At 40.1% G+C, this 17,264-nt stretch overlaps 1 protein-coding gene across 2 annotated transcripts in view; it reads right to left on the bottom strand.

The window, feature by feature from the left end:
* Positions 1-979: 979 nt before the first annotated feature.
* The window catches only part of LOC128886164 (uncharacterized), a 172,324-nt gene continuing 156,039 nt past the window's right edge, over positions 980-17,264 (bottom strand). For both annotated transcript variants that reach the window (XM_054140809.1, XM_054140810.1), the window contains exons 5-6: positions 15,457-15,703; positions 980-6,312 (exon numbers count right to left, since the gene is read on the bottom strand). In XM_054140809.1, coding sequence (XP_053996784.1) covers positions 6,227-6,312; positions 15,457-15,703 — 333 coding nt within the window. In that variant the 3' untranslated portion in view covers positions 980-6,226. The remainder of the gene's footprint in view (positions 6,313-15,456; positions 15,704-17,264) is intronic.

Here is a 17,264-nt window from a genome sequence, read left to right as displayed (position 1 = left end):
GGGGTAAAGAGGATAAGCGATGAAAGGGGCTGAAGAGGCAAGAGGACACAGGGGAAGCAGTGGTAATTGTTACGGCGACGACGTTTCAGCTAACTGAAAGGTAGTTTCCTTTGTCGCGTTTGTGTGGGATGGCAGCCGTCCCCGTGCATAGATACACACGTGCACGCCACGGCTGATAGTGGTGCACGTACAACTGCAGAGGATATACAATCATCCGAGGATGCTGGGAGAGTACACGCTATCCCCGAGGTGGGTATACCTGGCGCCTGGTATTTCGTCGTCCAAACTTTGGGTTTGCAGACGTCGGACTTCCTTTCGAGACTTTGGCAGCTTCGACGTGTCTAGAGAGCACAGAAGGATCTTGACGCGAATTGCCTGCGAACTGACTTTTGGAGAATCAGTTTTATACCGAGTGTCCTGGAAAATCGTCCCGCAGGAATATTCTCCTTGGCGAAAACGGGGAGAACTCGGATCTGTATCGTGTTTGTGGAATACTAATTTTTAGAAGAGAACTGAGATTTGGGATTTGTTGTTTCTAGGAGTCGTTGGACGAATTAACCCATTGACATCTGAATTTTTCCTCAAAGAGCCAAGGTGGCGATTCGGTTTTAAGAATTTGTAAAATTATGTACTGGCATTTTGAAGAAAATCAAAATGAATCGAACTCACGTTATTTTAAATTATTTTTAATTCTTTGAGAAGGGAAAATTCTATATAATATGGGCTTGTTTTATATTGTTTCCTCCTACTATGTTTTCCTTTATAACATTCATATTATATCACATAGTGAAAGTTGAAATAGATTAATAAACATTGTTTCCTGAAAATTGTATTCTTGAAACAAAAAGAAGTTAACACCTTGACTTCACATGTTTTATACAAGCCAGGAGCATAGATGTACACAAAGTATCGTTCGAACTTTCGTCTAAAATTGTCTAATAGCATAAGCAATGAACGGGCTATATTAATATCCAAAACATATTATAAATTACACTAATTTATTTCCAACAAAAATGATCAATTATGCACACAGGGTTGATTACTTACAAAACGATATATAATACATGCTGTCATTTCTTAACAACGAGATAAAAATAATTCTAAGAATTAATAATATAATATTGCGACCGTTTGACAGACGACGGATTTTCTGGCCGTGTTTCAGACAGCCATCGATGCCAATGGATTAACCTTAATCGGTGGAAAATTTACCGCATACGGCTTCGAAGAACTATACTTTCACTCGAAATACGTTCTTCGAATTCTTCACTTCAATTTCGAACGACAACGAATCGAATCTTTGGTAATTAAGTACGATTTTTTCGAACAATCAAAGTATAACGAACTACTTTGGCATCTGGATGACGTGTTAATCGTTAATTGAATTCCAGTAGATAATTTTATCCACAACAATACGATGTTCTCAACAAGCTGGAATAAATAATGATTTTTTTCTGAACGTATTTTGATGCTCTATTTACTTGGAACTATTCTCGTCCGTGTTCCGGTAAACCTAAAGTAGTCTCGCGTTCGAAATTACTTTTTCTCGAAACCTACGTCGAGGCTTACGGAAATTCGTTCCTCCGTTTCATTTTTCTTTTCTTGCTTTCTTTTTTTATCCCGGCGGGAAAATATCTACACGCACGCCACGTTAGGACACGTTCGAATCCCTTGACGATGATTTGCATTTGTAATCTCTACGAAACTCGACGATACAGCGGTAGATGAATGATACAATAGTGCAAATAAGAACAGAGCACACGAAACGTCGGTTCGTCGCGAGCACAGCGCGATGCGTTAATATAAAAAAAAGAGCGTTTATCTGATGAATTTCATTTCCAACTCGTTCCAACTGAAACCACTCTCTTCTCCCGGACGAAACGAGTGAATAAATGTTTATCTTATTTTCTCCTCTTTTCGTTGTACGATTCGCTACGGAGTTTGCTCTCGTCGTTGTATGACTCTGTATGACACGTAAAATCGCGCAAAAATGTTTCAGCAAGCTTCTGTGTACAAAAAAGAAAAGAAGCATCCCTCGAGAACATTAACGTACTCTCGCCCATCGATTTCGCGAAAGCTTCGTCGGTCGCTGGTTTGCGATTTTTATAAAGCTGGAAAGGAAAATGTTGGAAAATGGCCGTTTCTGATGATCGACGGGAAATAAAAATATGTACGTACCGTGCATCTGTATAGTTTAAAGAATCAGGAGGATTCATAATAGCTTGTGAACGATTAAATTATACTAGAATACGTATTTTTTTAAATTAATACATGTAGAATGTTAATATTTATATATTATATAAATTAGCTTATATAAATATTTATATATTATATAAATATTAACAATAAAATATTTGTAACTCTCTCTCTTATCCCTAACAACGCTATAACCAGATATTCAAAAGCTTGCTAAATATAGTTTGTTTTTGTCTTATAGATTCCACTAACCAGTGATATTATTGTGGCAACATATTTGTCATGTTATAATATATTCTTGTATTGTATTATATGCATTTCATTATTGTGTGTTATTGTATATTTTATGGTAACCCTGGGAGGACTTCTTGAGTCTCAACTGACTTACTCCTAGATTATTTAAAGCTTACTTTGCTTTCTTAAATGTTCCGATTAGTTTAATTATAAGTAAACGGTATACACATTAGACAAAAAAATATAAATATTATAACACGGAATTAGTATTTAGAGTAAATACTATTTTGAAGTGATTGGTATAAAAACACATTTCAAATATAAAATAGAAACAATTTTCTATTCTGTTCGTGGCTTGTGCAACATTATTTACCTTGTTTATCTTTATTATATGAATTATATTATTGTGTATCATATCTTGCATTATACCAATATATTTTATCACAAATAGCATTAGGTGTCTTTCAAAAATGCTAGAAAATTCATACTCAACCCAACAGAAGTCATCTCAAGATTAACGTACTTCTCCGTACAATAGTACATATTACCAACAAACAATTAGTCTATTATTATTCATGTTTGCTTTACATTAATGATAATTGAATTTGTTAACACTACCATAAATGAACAATCAGTACATTATTTTTACCAGATAATCATCATGAGTGAGGTTACAGAGACAAACAAAGCTCAGAAGAAAATCTGGGGCAATTAAATTTCATTAAATCACTCCTGTTTCCTGATTTCTTGGAACGTACGGGTGCGTGTGGTACATAAAAAGTTTTGTTCCCAGACGGGAACGAGAAAGAGCCATTCTCGAAAATTGTCCTTTACATCCTCGACGTTTGCTCGTCTTGTCGGATACGACGTAACTTGTAAATTTAATCTCGGTCGATATACCTGCACGGAGGATAAAACTCGCCCAGTTTCCCTTTTACGTCGACGCTGCCCCGTGAATGGTCGCGAGTTCGCCAAGTATTGTCCAGTCGCATGTGCCGAGAGCAAAAACTTGAACCGAACTACCGCAACGGAATAATACGGAACTATTTCTCTATCCAAGTCAGAGAAACACGGGGCACGTGGCTGGTTTATAGACGCACGGGGTATCCTTCAGCGGTTTTACAGTTCCTTTAATAAAAGGAGAAAGAGGGGTAGGACAGAAAGGAAACGAAAAATGTTGTATCTCCACCTCTGTCTCAGCCCTCGAGTTTCCTCTTCCCTTCATCGATGCTTCGATCTCACATCCTTCCAAACCAGGTATATTTACTGCAAACTTTCGTATTCTGTAAAACGTTTGAGCGAACGAGAAGCTTGATTGTTGATACAATTCATACGCCGGCGAGCAGGAAAATATTCGCGAAAACACGTCTTTGGGGAGAAATATAAGAAAATATCTCGTCTCCGGAAAAATACTTTTCAAGCATTGTTTCTCGATGCATGTCAGGCAACGATTCGTAACGTTCTATTACATGTCTTCGTGTTATGAACTAAAATCGTACACTCGCCTCGATTTCTACCCTTACGTTTAACATTGTGGGGGTGATTACCTAACGTTTACTATTCAACATCTTGAGTATTACATAGATTTAACCCTCCATAACCATTGTGTGATTCCCGCGTGTCTATGTATTTATATTTTCAGTGTTTGTTTTCATACTTTTAATACTGTACTATCGTAACAGTCAGCAGGGAATAAATCTGTTTATAACTATGTGTTACAGTTTGAAAGGTATACATTTGGAAAATTCTTTTTAATTAATACAGTTACCTTCCAATTCATATTTTATTATGAATGTTTATCACAATTTTTGTTCAGAAGCCAACAATAATTTGAGTTATAGAGGGTTGAAATAAAATACTTATTTTCTGCAGGGATTGCACAAAATATGCAAGATCGTATAACATTTTTGGAAAGCATACGAGCATTCTGGCAGTTGGAAGGTGATGAAAGAAATGGCTGTCCAAAATTCACAAAGAGATTGAGAAATTGTTCAAATTTAAGCCCAGAGGGTTTCTCAAAACTTTCGCTTTAATTCTGAAACAGAACACACATCTTAATTACATATCAGGATAACAAGATTAGATGAATCGCTCGTAAAAATTAGTCGCGTTAAAACTAGCCGTTCTCGTTTACCAAACTACCATCGATTATTACACGTTTGCCGAACAATCATCCTCGATGATTGCGACGGACGAATATTTACTAGAGGTCTTTGTTTCTCGTGCATTTAAATACAATCTCGCATTTTCATTTGTGTAATTTTTATTATACCAACACCTATGTATTTAATAACATGTATCTGTATATCATTTTTAGTATCCAGGTACTAAAACTGACATGACTTAAAATACGGATACACGTTCAGTCCGTAATTACGCCCTTTGCAGTCAAAGGATTAACACGTTCACTGTCAGAAAAATATTCTTGAAAATTTCTACTGTGATAAAAATTTTGTTCACAGACTATAGGAAATTACATAATCAAACATATATCGTGGCATTTATTTTTGTAACTTCATCAAAATTTTCAGAATTATTTTTTTTCATGTTTCAGTGAAAAGTACTGCCACCCATATATAGGTGACGTGGTGATCAACGTGTTAATAGAGAAAGACCTTCTAATTATTCACAGTGCCCCCTCAATCCAAAAAATCAATGTAATTACATCTGTGACAGAGACCCCCAGTGCCTACACGAATAACAAACTCTACAATTACCCGTGTATTTAAAGCACGGATACTCTAACACAAATCCGAGCCCGTGACCTCTAGTAACTACCCTCGCGAATACCTCCACCGAGGATGTGCCACCTCTCGCAGAAGTAACGCCATTGCAACGAAACGATAGCATTTCCACGGCTACGCAGGACGCAAGAAGAGGGAAAGGAAAAGTTTGAAATCCCGGGCGCGCCTCTCTCGACTAACTCCTTTCGCGTAAAAATCGCACGATCGGTCCCCCCCTCAGGCTCTTCACTTGGCCAGCCGAACAATGGCTGGAGCGGATGTCGAGCGGCGCCAACGGCACGCACGTCCTCTTCCCCGGGAGCAGGCGACAGGACATTCGATAGGCGCCCTCGCGTCGAAGGACGAGAACCTTGTACGCGTGCTGAAGTGGAGTTCCCCGTTCGTTCGGGACTCGGTGTTCCTTGACTGGTTCTCTGTGTCGCTTTGGCTACGTTCTTTCACCGGTGTTCGTCGATGGGATCGGAAGAGAATAACGTGGCAGGGAACGGCGATCCTTTCAGGTGGAAATGTATGCGAGCGGCGTTACACGTAGACGCGACTTCAAAGACCGGTTCGTCGACCTGTCCTCAAACGATCAGCCGCTCGTTCGTTACTTACCAAACGCGAAATCGCTTGAGCATTGTCGCGCAACGATCGTACGCGACTCCTGCGCCTCTGCGCGTGCCTCGAAACGTGTTCGTTTCAACTAGACGAAGCGTCCTAGTTTTTCTCGCAGTTATTTGCCAATTATTCGGTAAAACTTTCGACCGTATTCGAATCGTGTCCTCGATCGCGACGGACGTTCGCGATCGAGGACGACACTTGGGGATGATAATCAGCAGGGCGTTCGCGATCGTTCCTCGAACAAACTGAACTCGGTAGTACGCTAAGAAACACGTAATTATTCAAATGCCGATTCAACGATAGTGTTATTGGTTTTCCCGCCGGCGGATCGATCGACCCTTCAACTGCCGCCCCCCTTCTCCCTTCCTTCTGCTTCTCCTTTTGACTAGTGCGCTGTTTATCGTGCGACGCCCATGAGCTCCCTTTCCGTGGCCTCAGGCGTGCCATGACTATCTCAAAAGCAGCTGGAGCATACACAGCATCAGCATCGTCAAACATGCGGCCGTCGAAGCCTCGCTTCCGTTCTCGAAGGTCACTGTAACACACACACGACACGTACAGTGTTATTATGTTGTCTTGTCCTCGGTTTAGCGATCGTTATATCGGTATCGCCAAAGCTTGGTATTATACAGGATATCTGGGAGGACAGGACGGCCTGGAACGGATTTGAGACGCGGAAGATAGGTAAAGTTGAGGCCTTTTAGATATCAACAGGAGCTTGGATTAGGAAGTTTTTTCCATCGATCGATCGATCTACGATCTCAGGTATTTTTCTTCAGCCGGAACGCGACAAATAGAACGTAATAGTCAGATAAGTGTACGTTGACGCGTGGCTTCTCGATTACAGTGATGTGCTCAACAGGATTCGCGATGCGCTTTCTCTCAGTCAGAATCGTGAGCCCCACGGTAATACGAAAATAACGCTTGCCTGCTGGGCAGATTTGAAATCTGATGAATAGGCATCAGCGGTGATCGATACGTGTAACAACGATAACTGGTGAATTTTAATCCCGATGGAACACGACGTGTGTTATCGACCGCAACTGCGATGCATGCGAAAATCAAATATCTGGCACGGTGGTAACGTCAGCAGACGCTGCAATCGATGCAGAGGAAAGAGGCTTAAAGTGTCATCATGTTCAGATACACAGCCTGATGACGTTTCAAAGTTACGGTACCTAATCCATTCTCGTAGATACGCAAACATAAACTCATCGATACGTATACATGTTTCGAACCAGGAGTTTCAGCGAGATCGTTTTCGATACCAGCCATACGTTTTCGGAAGAAATATATGCTTACAATCTGCCAATATGCTGGGATAGAGAAGCGAATATCCTTGTGTAAGCGAATGTAAGCTCGTATGTTAATTATACTTGCATTAATGTTGTCGGAAATGTTATCGTTACAATTTAATACGTATGTTTATTTTACAAGATGTATTTTCTCCTGTTTATATTCTTAATTCTGTTTGATTACTATAGACTGAAGAAGTTCATTTCATTGTAAGAAGAAATACTTTCACGTAGACACTTCTGTTTGTGACTTGACAGCACATGAAATCCAAGATGGCCGCGTCATACAATATGTTACACGTCAACATCACGCCTTCTTCAATTATTATTTAAACAGTGACAACCAAAGTAGCACAAATTATCGTAGAAAATATTATTATGTCTTTGAATCTTGATAAGCATAATTTATAGTATAAAATACGTCAAATTACAACGATAGTTGTATGACGACGTACTGCTTAACCATTCAAGATGGCGCCTCGTCCTCATCGACGGTTACACAATGCACACATCGTTCTACTATAATTCAAACTGTATCAATTATAATTCCACAACTTGCTCCACGAAAAATCACAACGTCTCTGACTTCTAAAGCAATATGAAAGGAAACTCAACTGTCACTTCCACCAACTCAGTTTTCCTTCCATCCGTTCCCGTAATGATATTAAACCAGAATTCCGAAACGCGTAATAAAATTTCCCAGCGGATGCAGAAAGTCTCGCAAGGGACAGCATTAAACGGGAGTCCCGATAGATTTTCCTTCTTCGTGCTTTGTTCCTTCAGCCGAGGGAAAAGTCAATTCCGTAAAAACAATTCTTTCGACCACGGGCCAGGGAGTAATACGTACGAATCAACGGGACCGGGTAGCAGCCTGCAAAAGACCTGGTGCGAACGAAATGAAATTACTACGAGCTCGGGAACCAAACGAATTCCTGTAACGTCTGTGCCAGGGGTTTGATGGAAAAGGGACCAAAAGAAACGAGCACGCCAGGTCTCGAATTAGTAGAGAACCGCACTCTTTTTCGACGTATCAATCGTCGAGTTCGTTTCTAGACATCTTTTTATCGGATCGGCATCGGGAAAACGTGAATGCACGCGCTTGAAAGCGAATGTATTTCCTTTAAATTGATACTTGTTCGCGAACGATTTCGTCGTCGCATCGTCACAATTAATTAAACTTCCTCTTTAGGCAACGTTGCTCGTGAAATACAGGAAACTATTCGAGTCCGTTTTACGTGGAGTAAGTCTCAAACGTATTCGTATTCTCATAAATACTGGCTTGAAACTGTTGATATTCGTTTGGAAAATTGCAACACGATAGAAGAAACATAGGAATTTAAGTTATCTATGAATAAATTGATAGTCATAACAGTGCTTTGATACTACGATACAAAGGAAATTAAAAATAACAAGGATTGATTCTATTTTGAAATACGAATAAATAAATTATATTTAGTAGCGACTGCATGGTTTTAAATTTATATTTAATATTGCATGCCGTTATTAAAAACCAATTATCCATTGAATCTTGGTAATTCAACAAAGGCAACACAGACAAATTTCTCTCGTTTTTATCCTGAATATTTTTCGAGAACAGAAATTGAAAAGTGTTTTGCTCTGGGATTGAATAAATGAGAGCTTATTAATTTATATCCATAAGTCCATATGTTCAGATATATACTGATAAAATATGAACACTTTTCATTAACAAGAAAGCTACACATTTAAACATTTAAACAGGTTTCGCATAGGGAAAAAAAGCGAAGACAAGCTGGGAAAATTCTCGTAATGGTTGAAACCGCGATGTACACGTTGGAACAGCATGTAACGTCTGTCTATGGGTTTCCAGTAAGAGCTTCTCAGTGAAATTCAAGTGACTGTACGTACCAAGGAGTCCATGAGGCTTAAGCTGCAGGGAAATCTGGAGAGTTCTTGATATAAAAACTCTCCAGACAACTTCATGAGCTAACATTCTAAAGTTCGTGACACGAGTCCTCGAAACTTTCACAGAAACGATTTACTCGGAATATGGGGTAAAAGACGTTGTTATTGTCGCGTTCGCGTGTGTGCGCGGTGCCCTTCAGGGGACTCGAAATTTTCCGAATTGCGAAAGTTATGAAAAAGGCAGCGTTAGTCGACGACGTTGAATGCATAACTTCGCGAATTACACAGGATTAAAGCTGAAACGAGATTCTCGGAATGGACCAAACTTGCATTTTTACACGCCACTGCGGTATGATGCAGACCTAAACACCCATTATCTTATTTCGCATTGCAATTTTCGTTTTCGATAGGTTTCGTGTGTGCCTGCGTTTAAACTAAAGGTTTCGAACTCTTTGAACAACGACACTCTAAAGGTAAAGAGAACAGAGGACTTCTACGTTGGCGACATATACACGTGCAATTTGTATATTGTTCGTTGTAATTTATTCAAAATCATTTACTCATTTCGAATCATCATCAATGAAGTATCTTATGTTTCGGAGAAAAATCAATCTATTGATATAGGTATTATCTGAGGGAGAAAAAGACTTATTCAGTGGACCATCTAATAAATACAATTCCACAGAAATTTCGATGTTCAATAGTTCCATAATCTTCCAAATCATACATGAATGCACCTATCCTCTCGAATTAATACATTTTCTCCCAGCAACCCAGGCAATCTATCACGAAAACATCCGGCCGAAACAGGATCGACCTCGCCCGAGAGAAATACCTCAATTTCTTGTACGATACGGGTTAAGCGACAAAAATTCCTAAATACATTTTCCTCCAGCTTGACCGGCGCCGAAGATTCCTTCACGCTCGAACGAACCGCAGAAGTGATTCCTCGGATATCGCCGTAGTCATCGGTCAAAATAATCGACGCGGGGACACTTCCGATAATCACGACGCTAAGCGTCGCCGATCAATCACGGGATAGCGTTCTCAGCCAGCGTGTAAGTGCACCCACTACGAACATTGAGACGCGTCCCCACGAGCTATACAGCTCGAGATATTTCCCTATCTGGTTGCGCGTGGTCCTACGTGGATAGCTGATGTTCCACTGCGCGAAACCATGCACCCGATAAGGGACGTGGTCGATGTCATCGTTTTCGACGCCGTTGGTCGTCTAGCCGAGAGTGTCTGACCCCGTGGGCTTCCTTCACGGAGTAGTTAACACGTGAGCAGAGCGAATAATAGGTATGCCGAAGGTCCGATAGCGACGCCGTTCCGAGAATGGCTCGACGACGCTGGATGCACCCGAAGTGCATCAAACCATCCCTATTTGTTCGTGAACTGTCGATTTTGACAAAACTCTGCGCAAATGGTCCTAGATTCGGTTTAAGAACAGGAAGCTCCCACTTCGACGGGTTTAAATAGTTTGCCATAGTAAAAATTAGGCGATATTTGAAGTTTGAAATTTAAGATTAATGCATAGTAGGCTTGAAAAGATTTTTAAACGCAAGTATTATAGACAGTGCAATATATTAGGATTAAATTACGTAGAAAGCTGAAATTTTTGCACAGAGGTTTCCTTTATGATGTATACAAGGAATAAGAAAGGATATTTCGAAATTCACCTCCTAAGGTGGTAAAAAGGGGTTGCGACATTAGTAGTCCAGCGGTTGAAACATTTGAGTTACGGAAAACAAAAGACAGTCACCAACTGATTCACGAACGAACACGCGGTCAAATGCGAACGACATAAAATAAATAGTATTCCATACGGGTGAACCCGCGGGGCACAGCTAGACTATGAACTAAAGGGAATAAAAAACCCGGAAAGCTGAATAAAGTACACAATCCTAAAGGTAACATAAAGATAATAAGACATTTCAAAGAAAATTTCTCCAGCAAAAGTTTTTGCTCTCTCAAGCCCCAAAGAAGAAACTTCTACAGACATCCACTTAATTTGCTTCTTCAATCTCAATAGTCACGTCCCGATATTCAGAAAGCGAGTCTCGCGGCAAAGTAGCACACATTTACACGCGATCGGATCGATCTGGAAACCATTAACGATTTACCGTGCGAACCTGAAGGCCCATAGAAGGAGATTTGAGGACGTTCAAACGCTTCCCTTCCCTTTTAGCTCGTCGTTACACACGTGAGATCAGCGTCCAGGGATTCCGGAACAGATTCGCGAAGCCTGTGGAATGAAGGCTCTGACGGGGGGGTTGGAGGGAGGTAGAGAAGGACAGAAAGTAAGACGAAGGATGAGAGGGATGAGGTTTTAAAGGGGTCAAGAGAGAAGCGGGCCAGACGGAGAGCCGAAGTTTCGGAACGGCGCGGCGCCGAGAACCCTACAGTCGACATCTTTCCACTGAGCAAGTTTCTCAACGAGACCGAATTCTAACGTACCCCCTCTGATTCTATCGGAAAAGAAGATGCAGAACCTCGAAGAGAATCCCTCTGTTGCACGTCGGTGAACTTCTCTGCGTGCACGCTCGAATTTTTGCAGAGGGAAAGCCAACCTCGAAGGAAGGAACGCCACTCTCGTTTAATATGGTGGATCGTCTCGTTCCAAGAAGATGACTTCGTTTCTCCGCACGGTAATCTAATTTCGATTCCGTCGAATTTCTGATGACGCGAAACCAACGTTGCATTTTTAGTTCTCGATCCTGGTAATCCTTTCTTCTCAGCGAATTTAGATTGACAATTTGTAGCAAATTTTATTTAGAAATGTATTTCGGTAGATGAAACTAACTCTGGCTTGCGTTACTTTGATTGTATAGGGTACGTCGTAATTTTAAAGCATACGTTTGTACTATTTTTGAATTTCTATCTGTTCAGGAAATAAGCAAAGTCTGGTTAATTAATATAATTTGGTACAGTCAATAACAATCAAATCATATTTTGAGGAAGTTTCTGGACTGGCTTTCAACATTACCAGAAAGATTGTTCTCTTTTGATTATTATAACCTCCTTTTTTTTTTAATTGAAACCTATTACAAGTTTGATCATGATCTGAATGACAACGTTAATAATAACACTATTACTCGACATTGTTGGCTACAGTTGGAACGTGTCAAGAAAACACTCTCGGGCCAGTTATATTTTCAGGCATCATAACTCCGTTAAAATGTTCGGCCATGTTTGTGCACAAGTAGTTCCAGATTTTCCCTACTACACCGGTCACAATAACGCGGTATCCTACTACTATTGACCCACATACGTACTTTCCCTTCGTATCACGTGGGATATCTCGGTTTACCACTGCATAGTTGATTGCCTATCCCAAATAACTCTGGTTTACCGCTGCATAGCTGATTGTCTATCCCGAAACAACACGACTGTGTTCTGTTGCCAGTCAATGGATTAAAGCAGCGCATGTAGTATGATATCCAGCAATTTGGGATTTCGGAGAAAACTATTTAGCTCACTGATGAAGAATCGAAACTCGATTCAACCTAAATTCACGCCAGACCTAATCTGGTTACTTCCAAAATTCGAACGAAATTTTGTTTTCAATGAAGGTGAACTGTTCCAATAGATATCCCAAATCAGCTTTAGAGCTTTGAAATAATTTAACAGAGTTATTTACTAAACAAGTCAAATGCGTTAAAAATCTTACTAATTAGTTTCATATATTAACATTAATACCTCAATGTATTTACATGGCTCAGAAGGATTTATACACTAAATATATTTAACAATAATTATTCTGATCTATTTTAATTACGAGAATTTCGCGTGAAATGATATATTACACTGATTTCAGGTACCAGCTTTGAAAATTTCGTATTAGATAATATAGTAAATTGATTTCACGACATTAATTTCCGAGTAACGCGAAATTATTTTTCCACGAGGAGATAGTGAATTCTTCGCGTTTTAAAGCGACGAGAGAGCTGTCGGTTAGGCGCCATCCATCATATTCTACTTTGAACGCGCTAGAATTCAATTTAATCGCGCCACGTGCCTCGTCGATAAAAACTAGATGAAATTTTACGGTTCTTATTCGTGGCTCGCTTCGCTGAAAGTACTCTGCGATACAATATAATTCATTACCCTTTGTACGGGGATTGATATCATTTCTCACTTACATAGGAGGAAACTGATTGTTTCGATCGCGAAGAGAATTTTGCTTTTAGATCTGAGGAAGCTGCTGAGAATAAAAATTGAGTTCCGGTAAAAAATAAATCTAATTCTATGCGACTATTATAATAAATAATATTTTTAATTTAGATATGTATGAATTTTTCGATTTAGTTCTCTGTGGTACAAGTCCTTTTACATATAATATTATATACGTATTCTTCCTATCATCGTGTGAATTTTTTAGCAGGAACTTATTAAACGAAAATTGAGATTACAGTTCAATAATTAACGTTACTTTTTACAGCTTCCTTGTTGCTTGCCTGGTACTACACCTATTTCTATATGAACGCAGAATATTAATTTCGACTGAGAAGCAACGACACGGTTACAGACTTAATTAGGAAATACCTATATATAGTTATTTCTGTTTGAGAGGACAATCCGAATAATGCGGATAATCCAGGAGGAAAATTGATTTACCGTTAATGCGCGCAGCATCAAAGTAATTCAAGCATTCATACGCCTCTGGCGATGCAAATATTCGACAATCCCGAAATTCTTCTAGGTACCGGTCACTAGTTTCCCAACGCAGGCATAGGGGTTATTTGGATGTTATTAATTATCCAATGTGTAGCCTGTTATTCTCGATTCGTCGACGATTTTCGTATTGTGAAAAGTAGCATTCGTTCTCGTAAAGTGATAAATTAAATTTGATAATTATTGAGATGGCTAAATTTATTCCTATGTTTAATTAAAATAAATTTCATTAACAACTTGTAAAATTCACAGTAGATATCTAGATAACGCTAAAAAAAAATAGCCAAGTGTCTTCTTGATCTAATTATAACGTTCAGGATAGGTAAGAGTTTGAGAGAAAGGCATGTAACCAACGTCGTGCTGCTAAACTTTAGCAGCTAAAGAATGGTGTCTCGTTCCTAAAAGATCTATCCGCGGAATAGAGAAGACAGGAATGCCTTTTGGTAGGGGACTATATACTATATACTTCCAATATGTAAGTTCTTTACATAATGAGAAAAAGTGAAATATTTTCAAGTGAAATGCAAAGTAAAAGATACTTAATTATGCGGAAAAAAATGAAAAAATAACTGCATCCATTAGGAATAAATATAATAAGAGTTTATTGGGCACTATTTTCAACATTTTTGAACTAACTATACATGAACTATACATGAATTTTACAGAAAATTATTGTATATAATTCAAATTTTCATTTATTTATTTTTATTCGTTCTATCGCAGTTGGATGCTTTGACTTAGGGACACCCTGTGCATGAAAAAGTTAAGGGTATCATAAGGGGGTGGAAAGAATGGGGATAGTGTGGAGGTTGTGGGTGGTTAATAGAAGCCGTGACTCTACCCGTGGCTGGTCAATTAAATCTCGTCGACGTCGCGTGCAGAAAGTGAGCGCAGCGTGCACCGGAGGCTTCCTTTCCGAATTCGAGTGGGTGGGCTCTAACTCTCGAAATTTATTAGCCTGTGCGACCGACCGGCTAATCCCGGGCTAGGTAGCCCGAGGATGCAACTATTACCCGCAGCGTACACCAACCAGCCGCAAGCAAGCTCTTCGAGAGGCAGGTGCACCAACCACCGTGTCCAAACGAAACAAAGAACGGCACTCGACAATATCAGCAAAAATTCATCGAGAAGCTCACACGTGCCGCGGAATCGAAGTGAACGCAAACACCATTCCTAAGAAATACATTGACGTTCTCTGCTATGGCTTGGAAATTCTCAAATAACTTTATGAAACGATTTGAATCTGAAAAAGGACTTTGAATCTAAGAAAAGACTGTTGTTGTCTTTTGAAGTACACACGTTTAAAAGTCACTCTGATTTAGATTAATAAAATGCCATTAGCGAAATTGATAAAGTCACCATAAATGTAATTAACACGTTGACAGTCATATTATTATATGGGTGACATGAATTGTAGAATGATTGACATGAGATCGTAAGAATAAGGACATAATACATTAAGGGTTTTTTAAACGACATCAATTTACGTTTGTAGCTCAACAGGGTTAATAGGGTCCCTGAGGTAGTGGCCTGAGCATAGAGGAGTGAGTGGGGATAAGACCAGGTGATTAGTCCGTCACATAGACTCTACAATCTACCTAGCTGACGTCATCTAATACTGTCTAAGAGAAGCAAGATTATGGGAGGATGACAAAGACTGACGTCGAACTGAGTCCAAAGATCTTGTGTAATTTGTTATGCTATAACTATATAATTATATCAAAATTGTATATACATAAAATTTGAGTATACTCGTCATGACACAAAGTACTGCGTTTTCTTTTTTTCTGACTGATTAAAATTCATCATAAAATTCCTGTTACCTCTCTCCGGTATAGGTTCACGCAGACCAGCCCCAAGCTGCACCTCGCTTATCGCCGAATATATGCCTGGTATCTGGGCGTTGCAACGCAGATTCAGCTGGCCGTTCGAGAAATGGGCGGGTTGTAGGTCCAGCCTGATCCCGATCCACTGAAGGTTGTCTTGCTGGTCGGCAGGTGACGCGGCATCGTTCTGATTCCACTTCTGCTGCGAAGACTGCTGCGGCTGGTATTTCATGTGGGAAGTCACCTGCGAGAAATCATGCGTGAATCCATCGTGGAATTTCAGACATCGGTCGGAGGGTAGTAGAAGGAAGGAACGAGAATTCAGTCGCGCGAGATCCGTGCGCGCGTATAGTAGGGTGAACGTAGTCGTTGGAACCAAGCGAGAAATAGAAAAGGAGAGAAAGAGAGACATATTCCACGGAGCCGAGGAAATGTAAATCTGCTTTTAACGAAATCCGTTCATCTGGAATCGGGAAGCGAACCCTTCGTCTCGTTCGCCCTACTTCATCCCTCTCCCACCCTTCACTACCGCATGCTGGCACCCTCCGTTAAGCACAAAGACGACTCCTTCCAGTTCGATGAAAAGTCGAAAGACTTCACCATTTCCGGCGGCGTGTTCTCCCGATTAACGTTTCTCATTTTTTCCCTCCCCCTTTTTTTTTCTTCTTCTTGTGAGAAAGCACCGCTTTAGGTAACCCGTAGTATTCACTGGAATGCTCGAGTTCCGAGTTTCTTAATGGATCATTATCGTTCTAAGAACTGGTGATGGCGTCGAAAGTAAGTTATTCGGTTGAGCGGCCCACGGCAGCTGAATCGCGAGCGGATCCGCTAAGATTTACTTAAAACTTTTCAACGAGGAAAAATACTAACGGCTTTCCCGATACTCGTTCGCGATTTTTACTTTTCTTGCTGGGCATTCGTCAGACCTTATGATTGGTGGGATTCGTGGCACGAGCACGAATCATGCGCCGAGAGGTGGTTTCGGAGTTGTCGGTGAGGGATTGGATCACTAGTGCCAAGGTGGTTGGGATTAGGATTCTTCTCTGTTGTAAATGGAGATAGAAGGAAAGTTTACGAAAATAAGGCTTAGGAGGGGATATATGAGTGGACCCGTGAGTGAGGGTATGTATGAGTTAGGATATGGGCTTCCTTTGGGATTACGTGTGTATTTTAACTTAAACTTGTTTTCGTTATTCGTCAAGCAAACCTTTCAATATTTCGTGGTAGAATTACAATTTCTAGCCAATTTAGCACAGATTTTTAACCGACTTCGAAAAGGAGAAGGTTACTCAATTCGACATGTATATTTTTTTTTTGTGTTGTCTGTTCACCGATTACGCCGATATGGCTTGACCTATCAAAATGGAACCTGTTGCATCTTGTAGAGCATATTCCCCCGGTAATCCTGCTGTCAAGACTTTTGCGATTTGTCATTTTTTACCCGTCTTTTTACCAAAAAAAATCGTTCTGAAAAATAACCTATCAGAACTAACTCAGACCTACCGAAGACCGCAAAGCATCTGGCTTATTATTTCATAAAAATTGTATCGGTAGAAGTCGATAATGCAGACTGCTCGGTCGATAATGCAGAGCACTCTGTCGATAATGCAGAGTGATCGGTCGATAATACAGATTGCTCTGTCGGTAATGTTGAATGCTCAGTCGATAATGCAGATTGCTCTGTCGGCAATGTAGAGTGCTCAGTCGATAATGCAGATTGCTCTGTCTGTAATGCAATCCTTCCTGTCGGTAATGTAGAGTAATCGGTCGATAATGCAGAGTACTCCGTCGGCAATGTTGGATGC

This window comes from Hylaeus anthracinus, unplaced genomic scaffold, assembly GCF_026225885.1.
Source record: "Hylaeus anthracinus isolate JK02 unplaced genomic scaffold, UHH_iyHylAnth1.0_haploid 11982, whole genome shotgun sequence".
Taxonomy (NCBI): Eukaryota; Metazoa; Arthropoda; class Insecta; order Hymenoptera; family Colletidae; genus Hylaeus; species Hylaeus anthracinus.
Note: the sequence above shows the minus strand (reverse complement) of the source record. Positions and strands in the feature narration are given on the sequence as shown.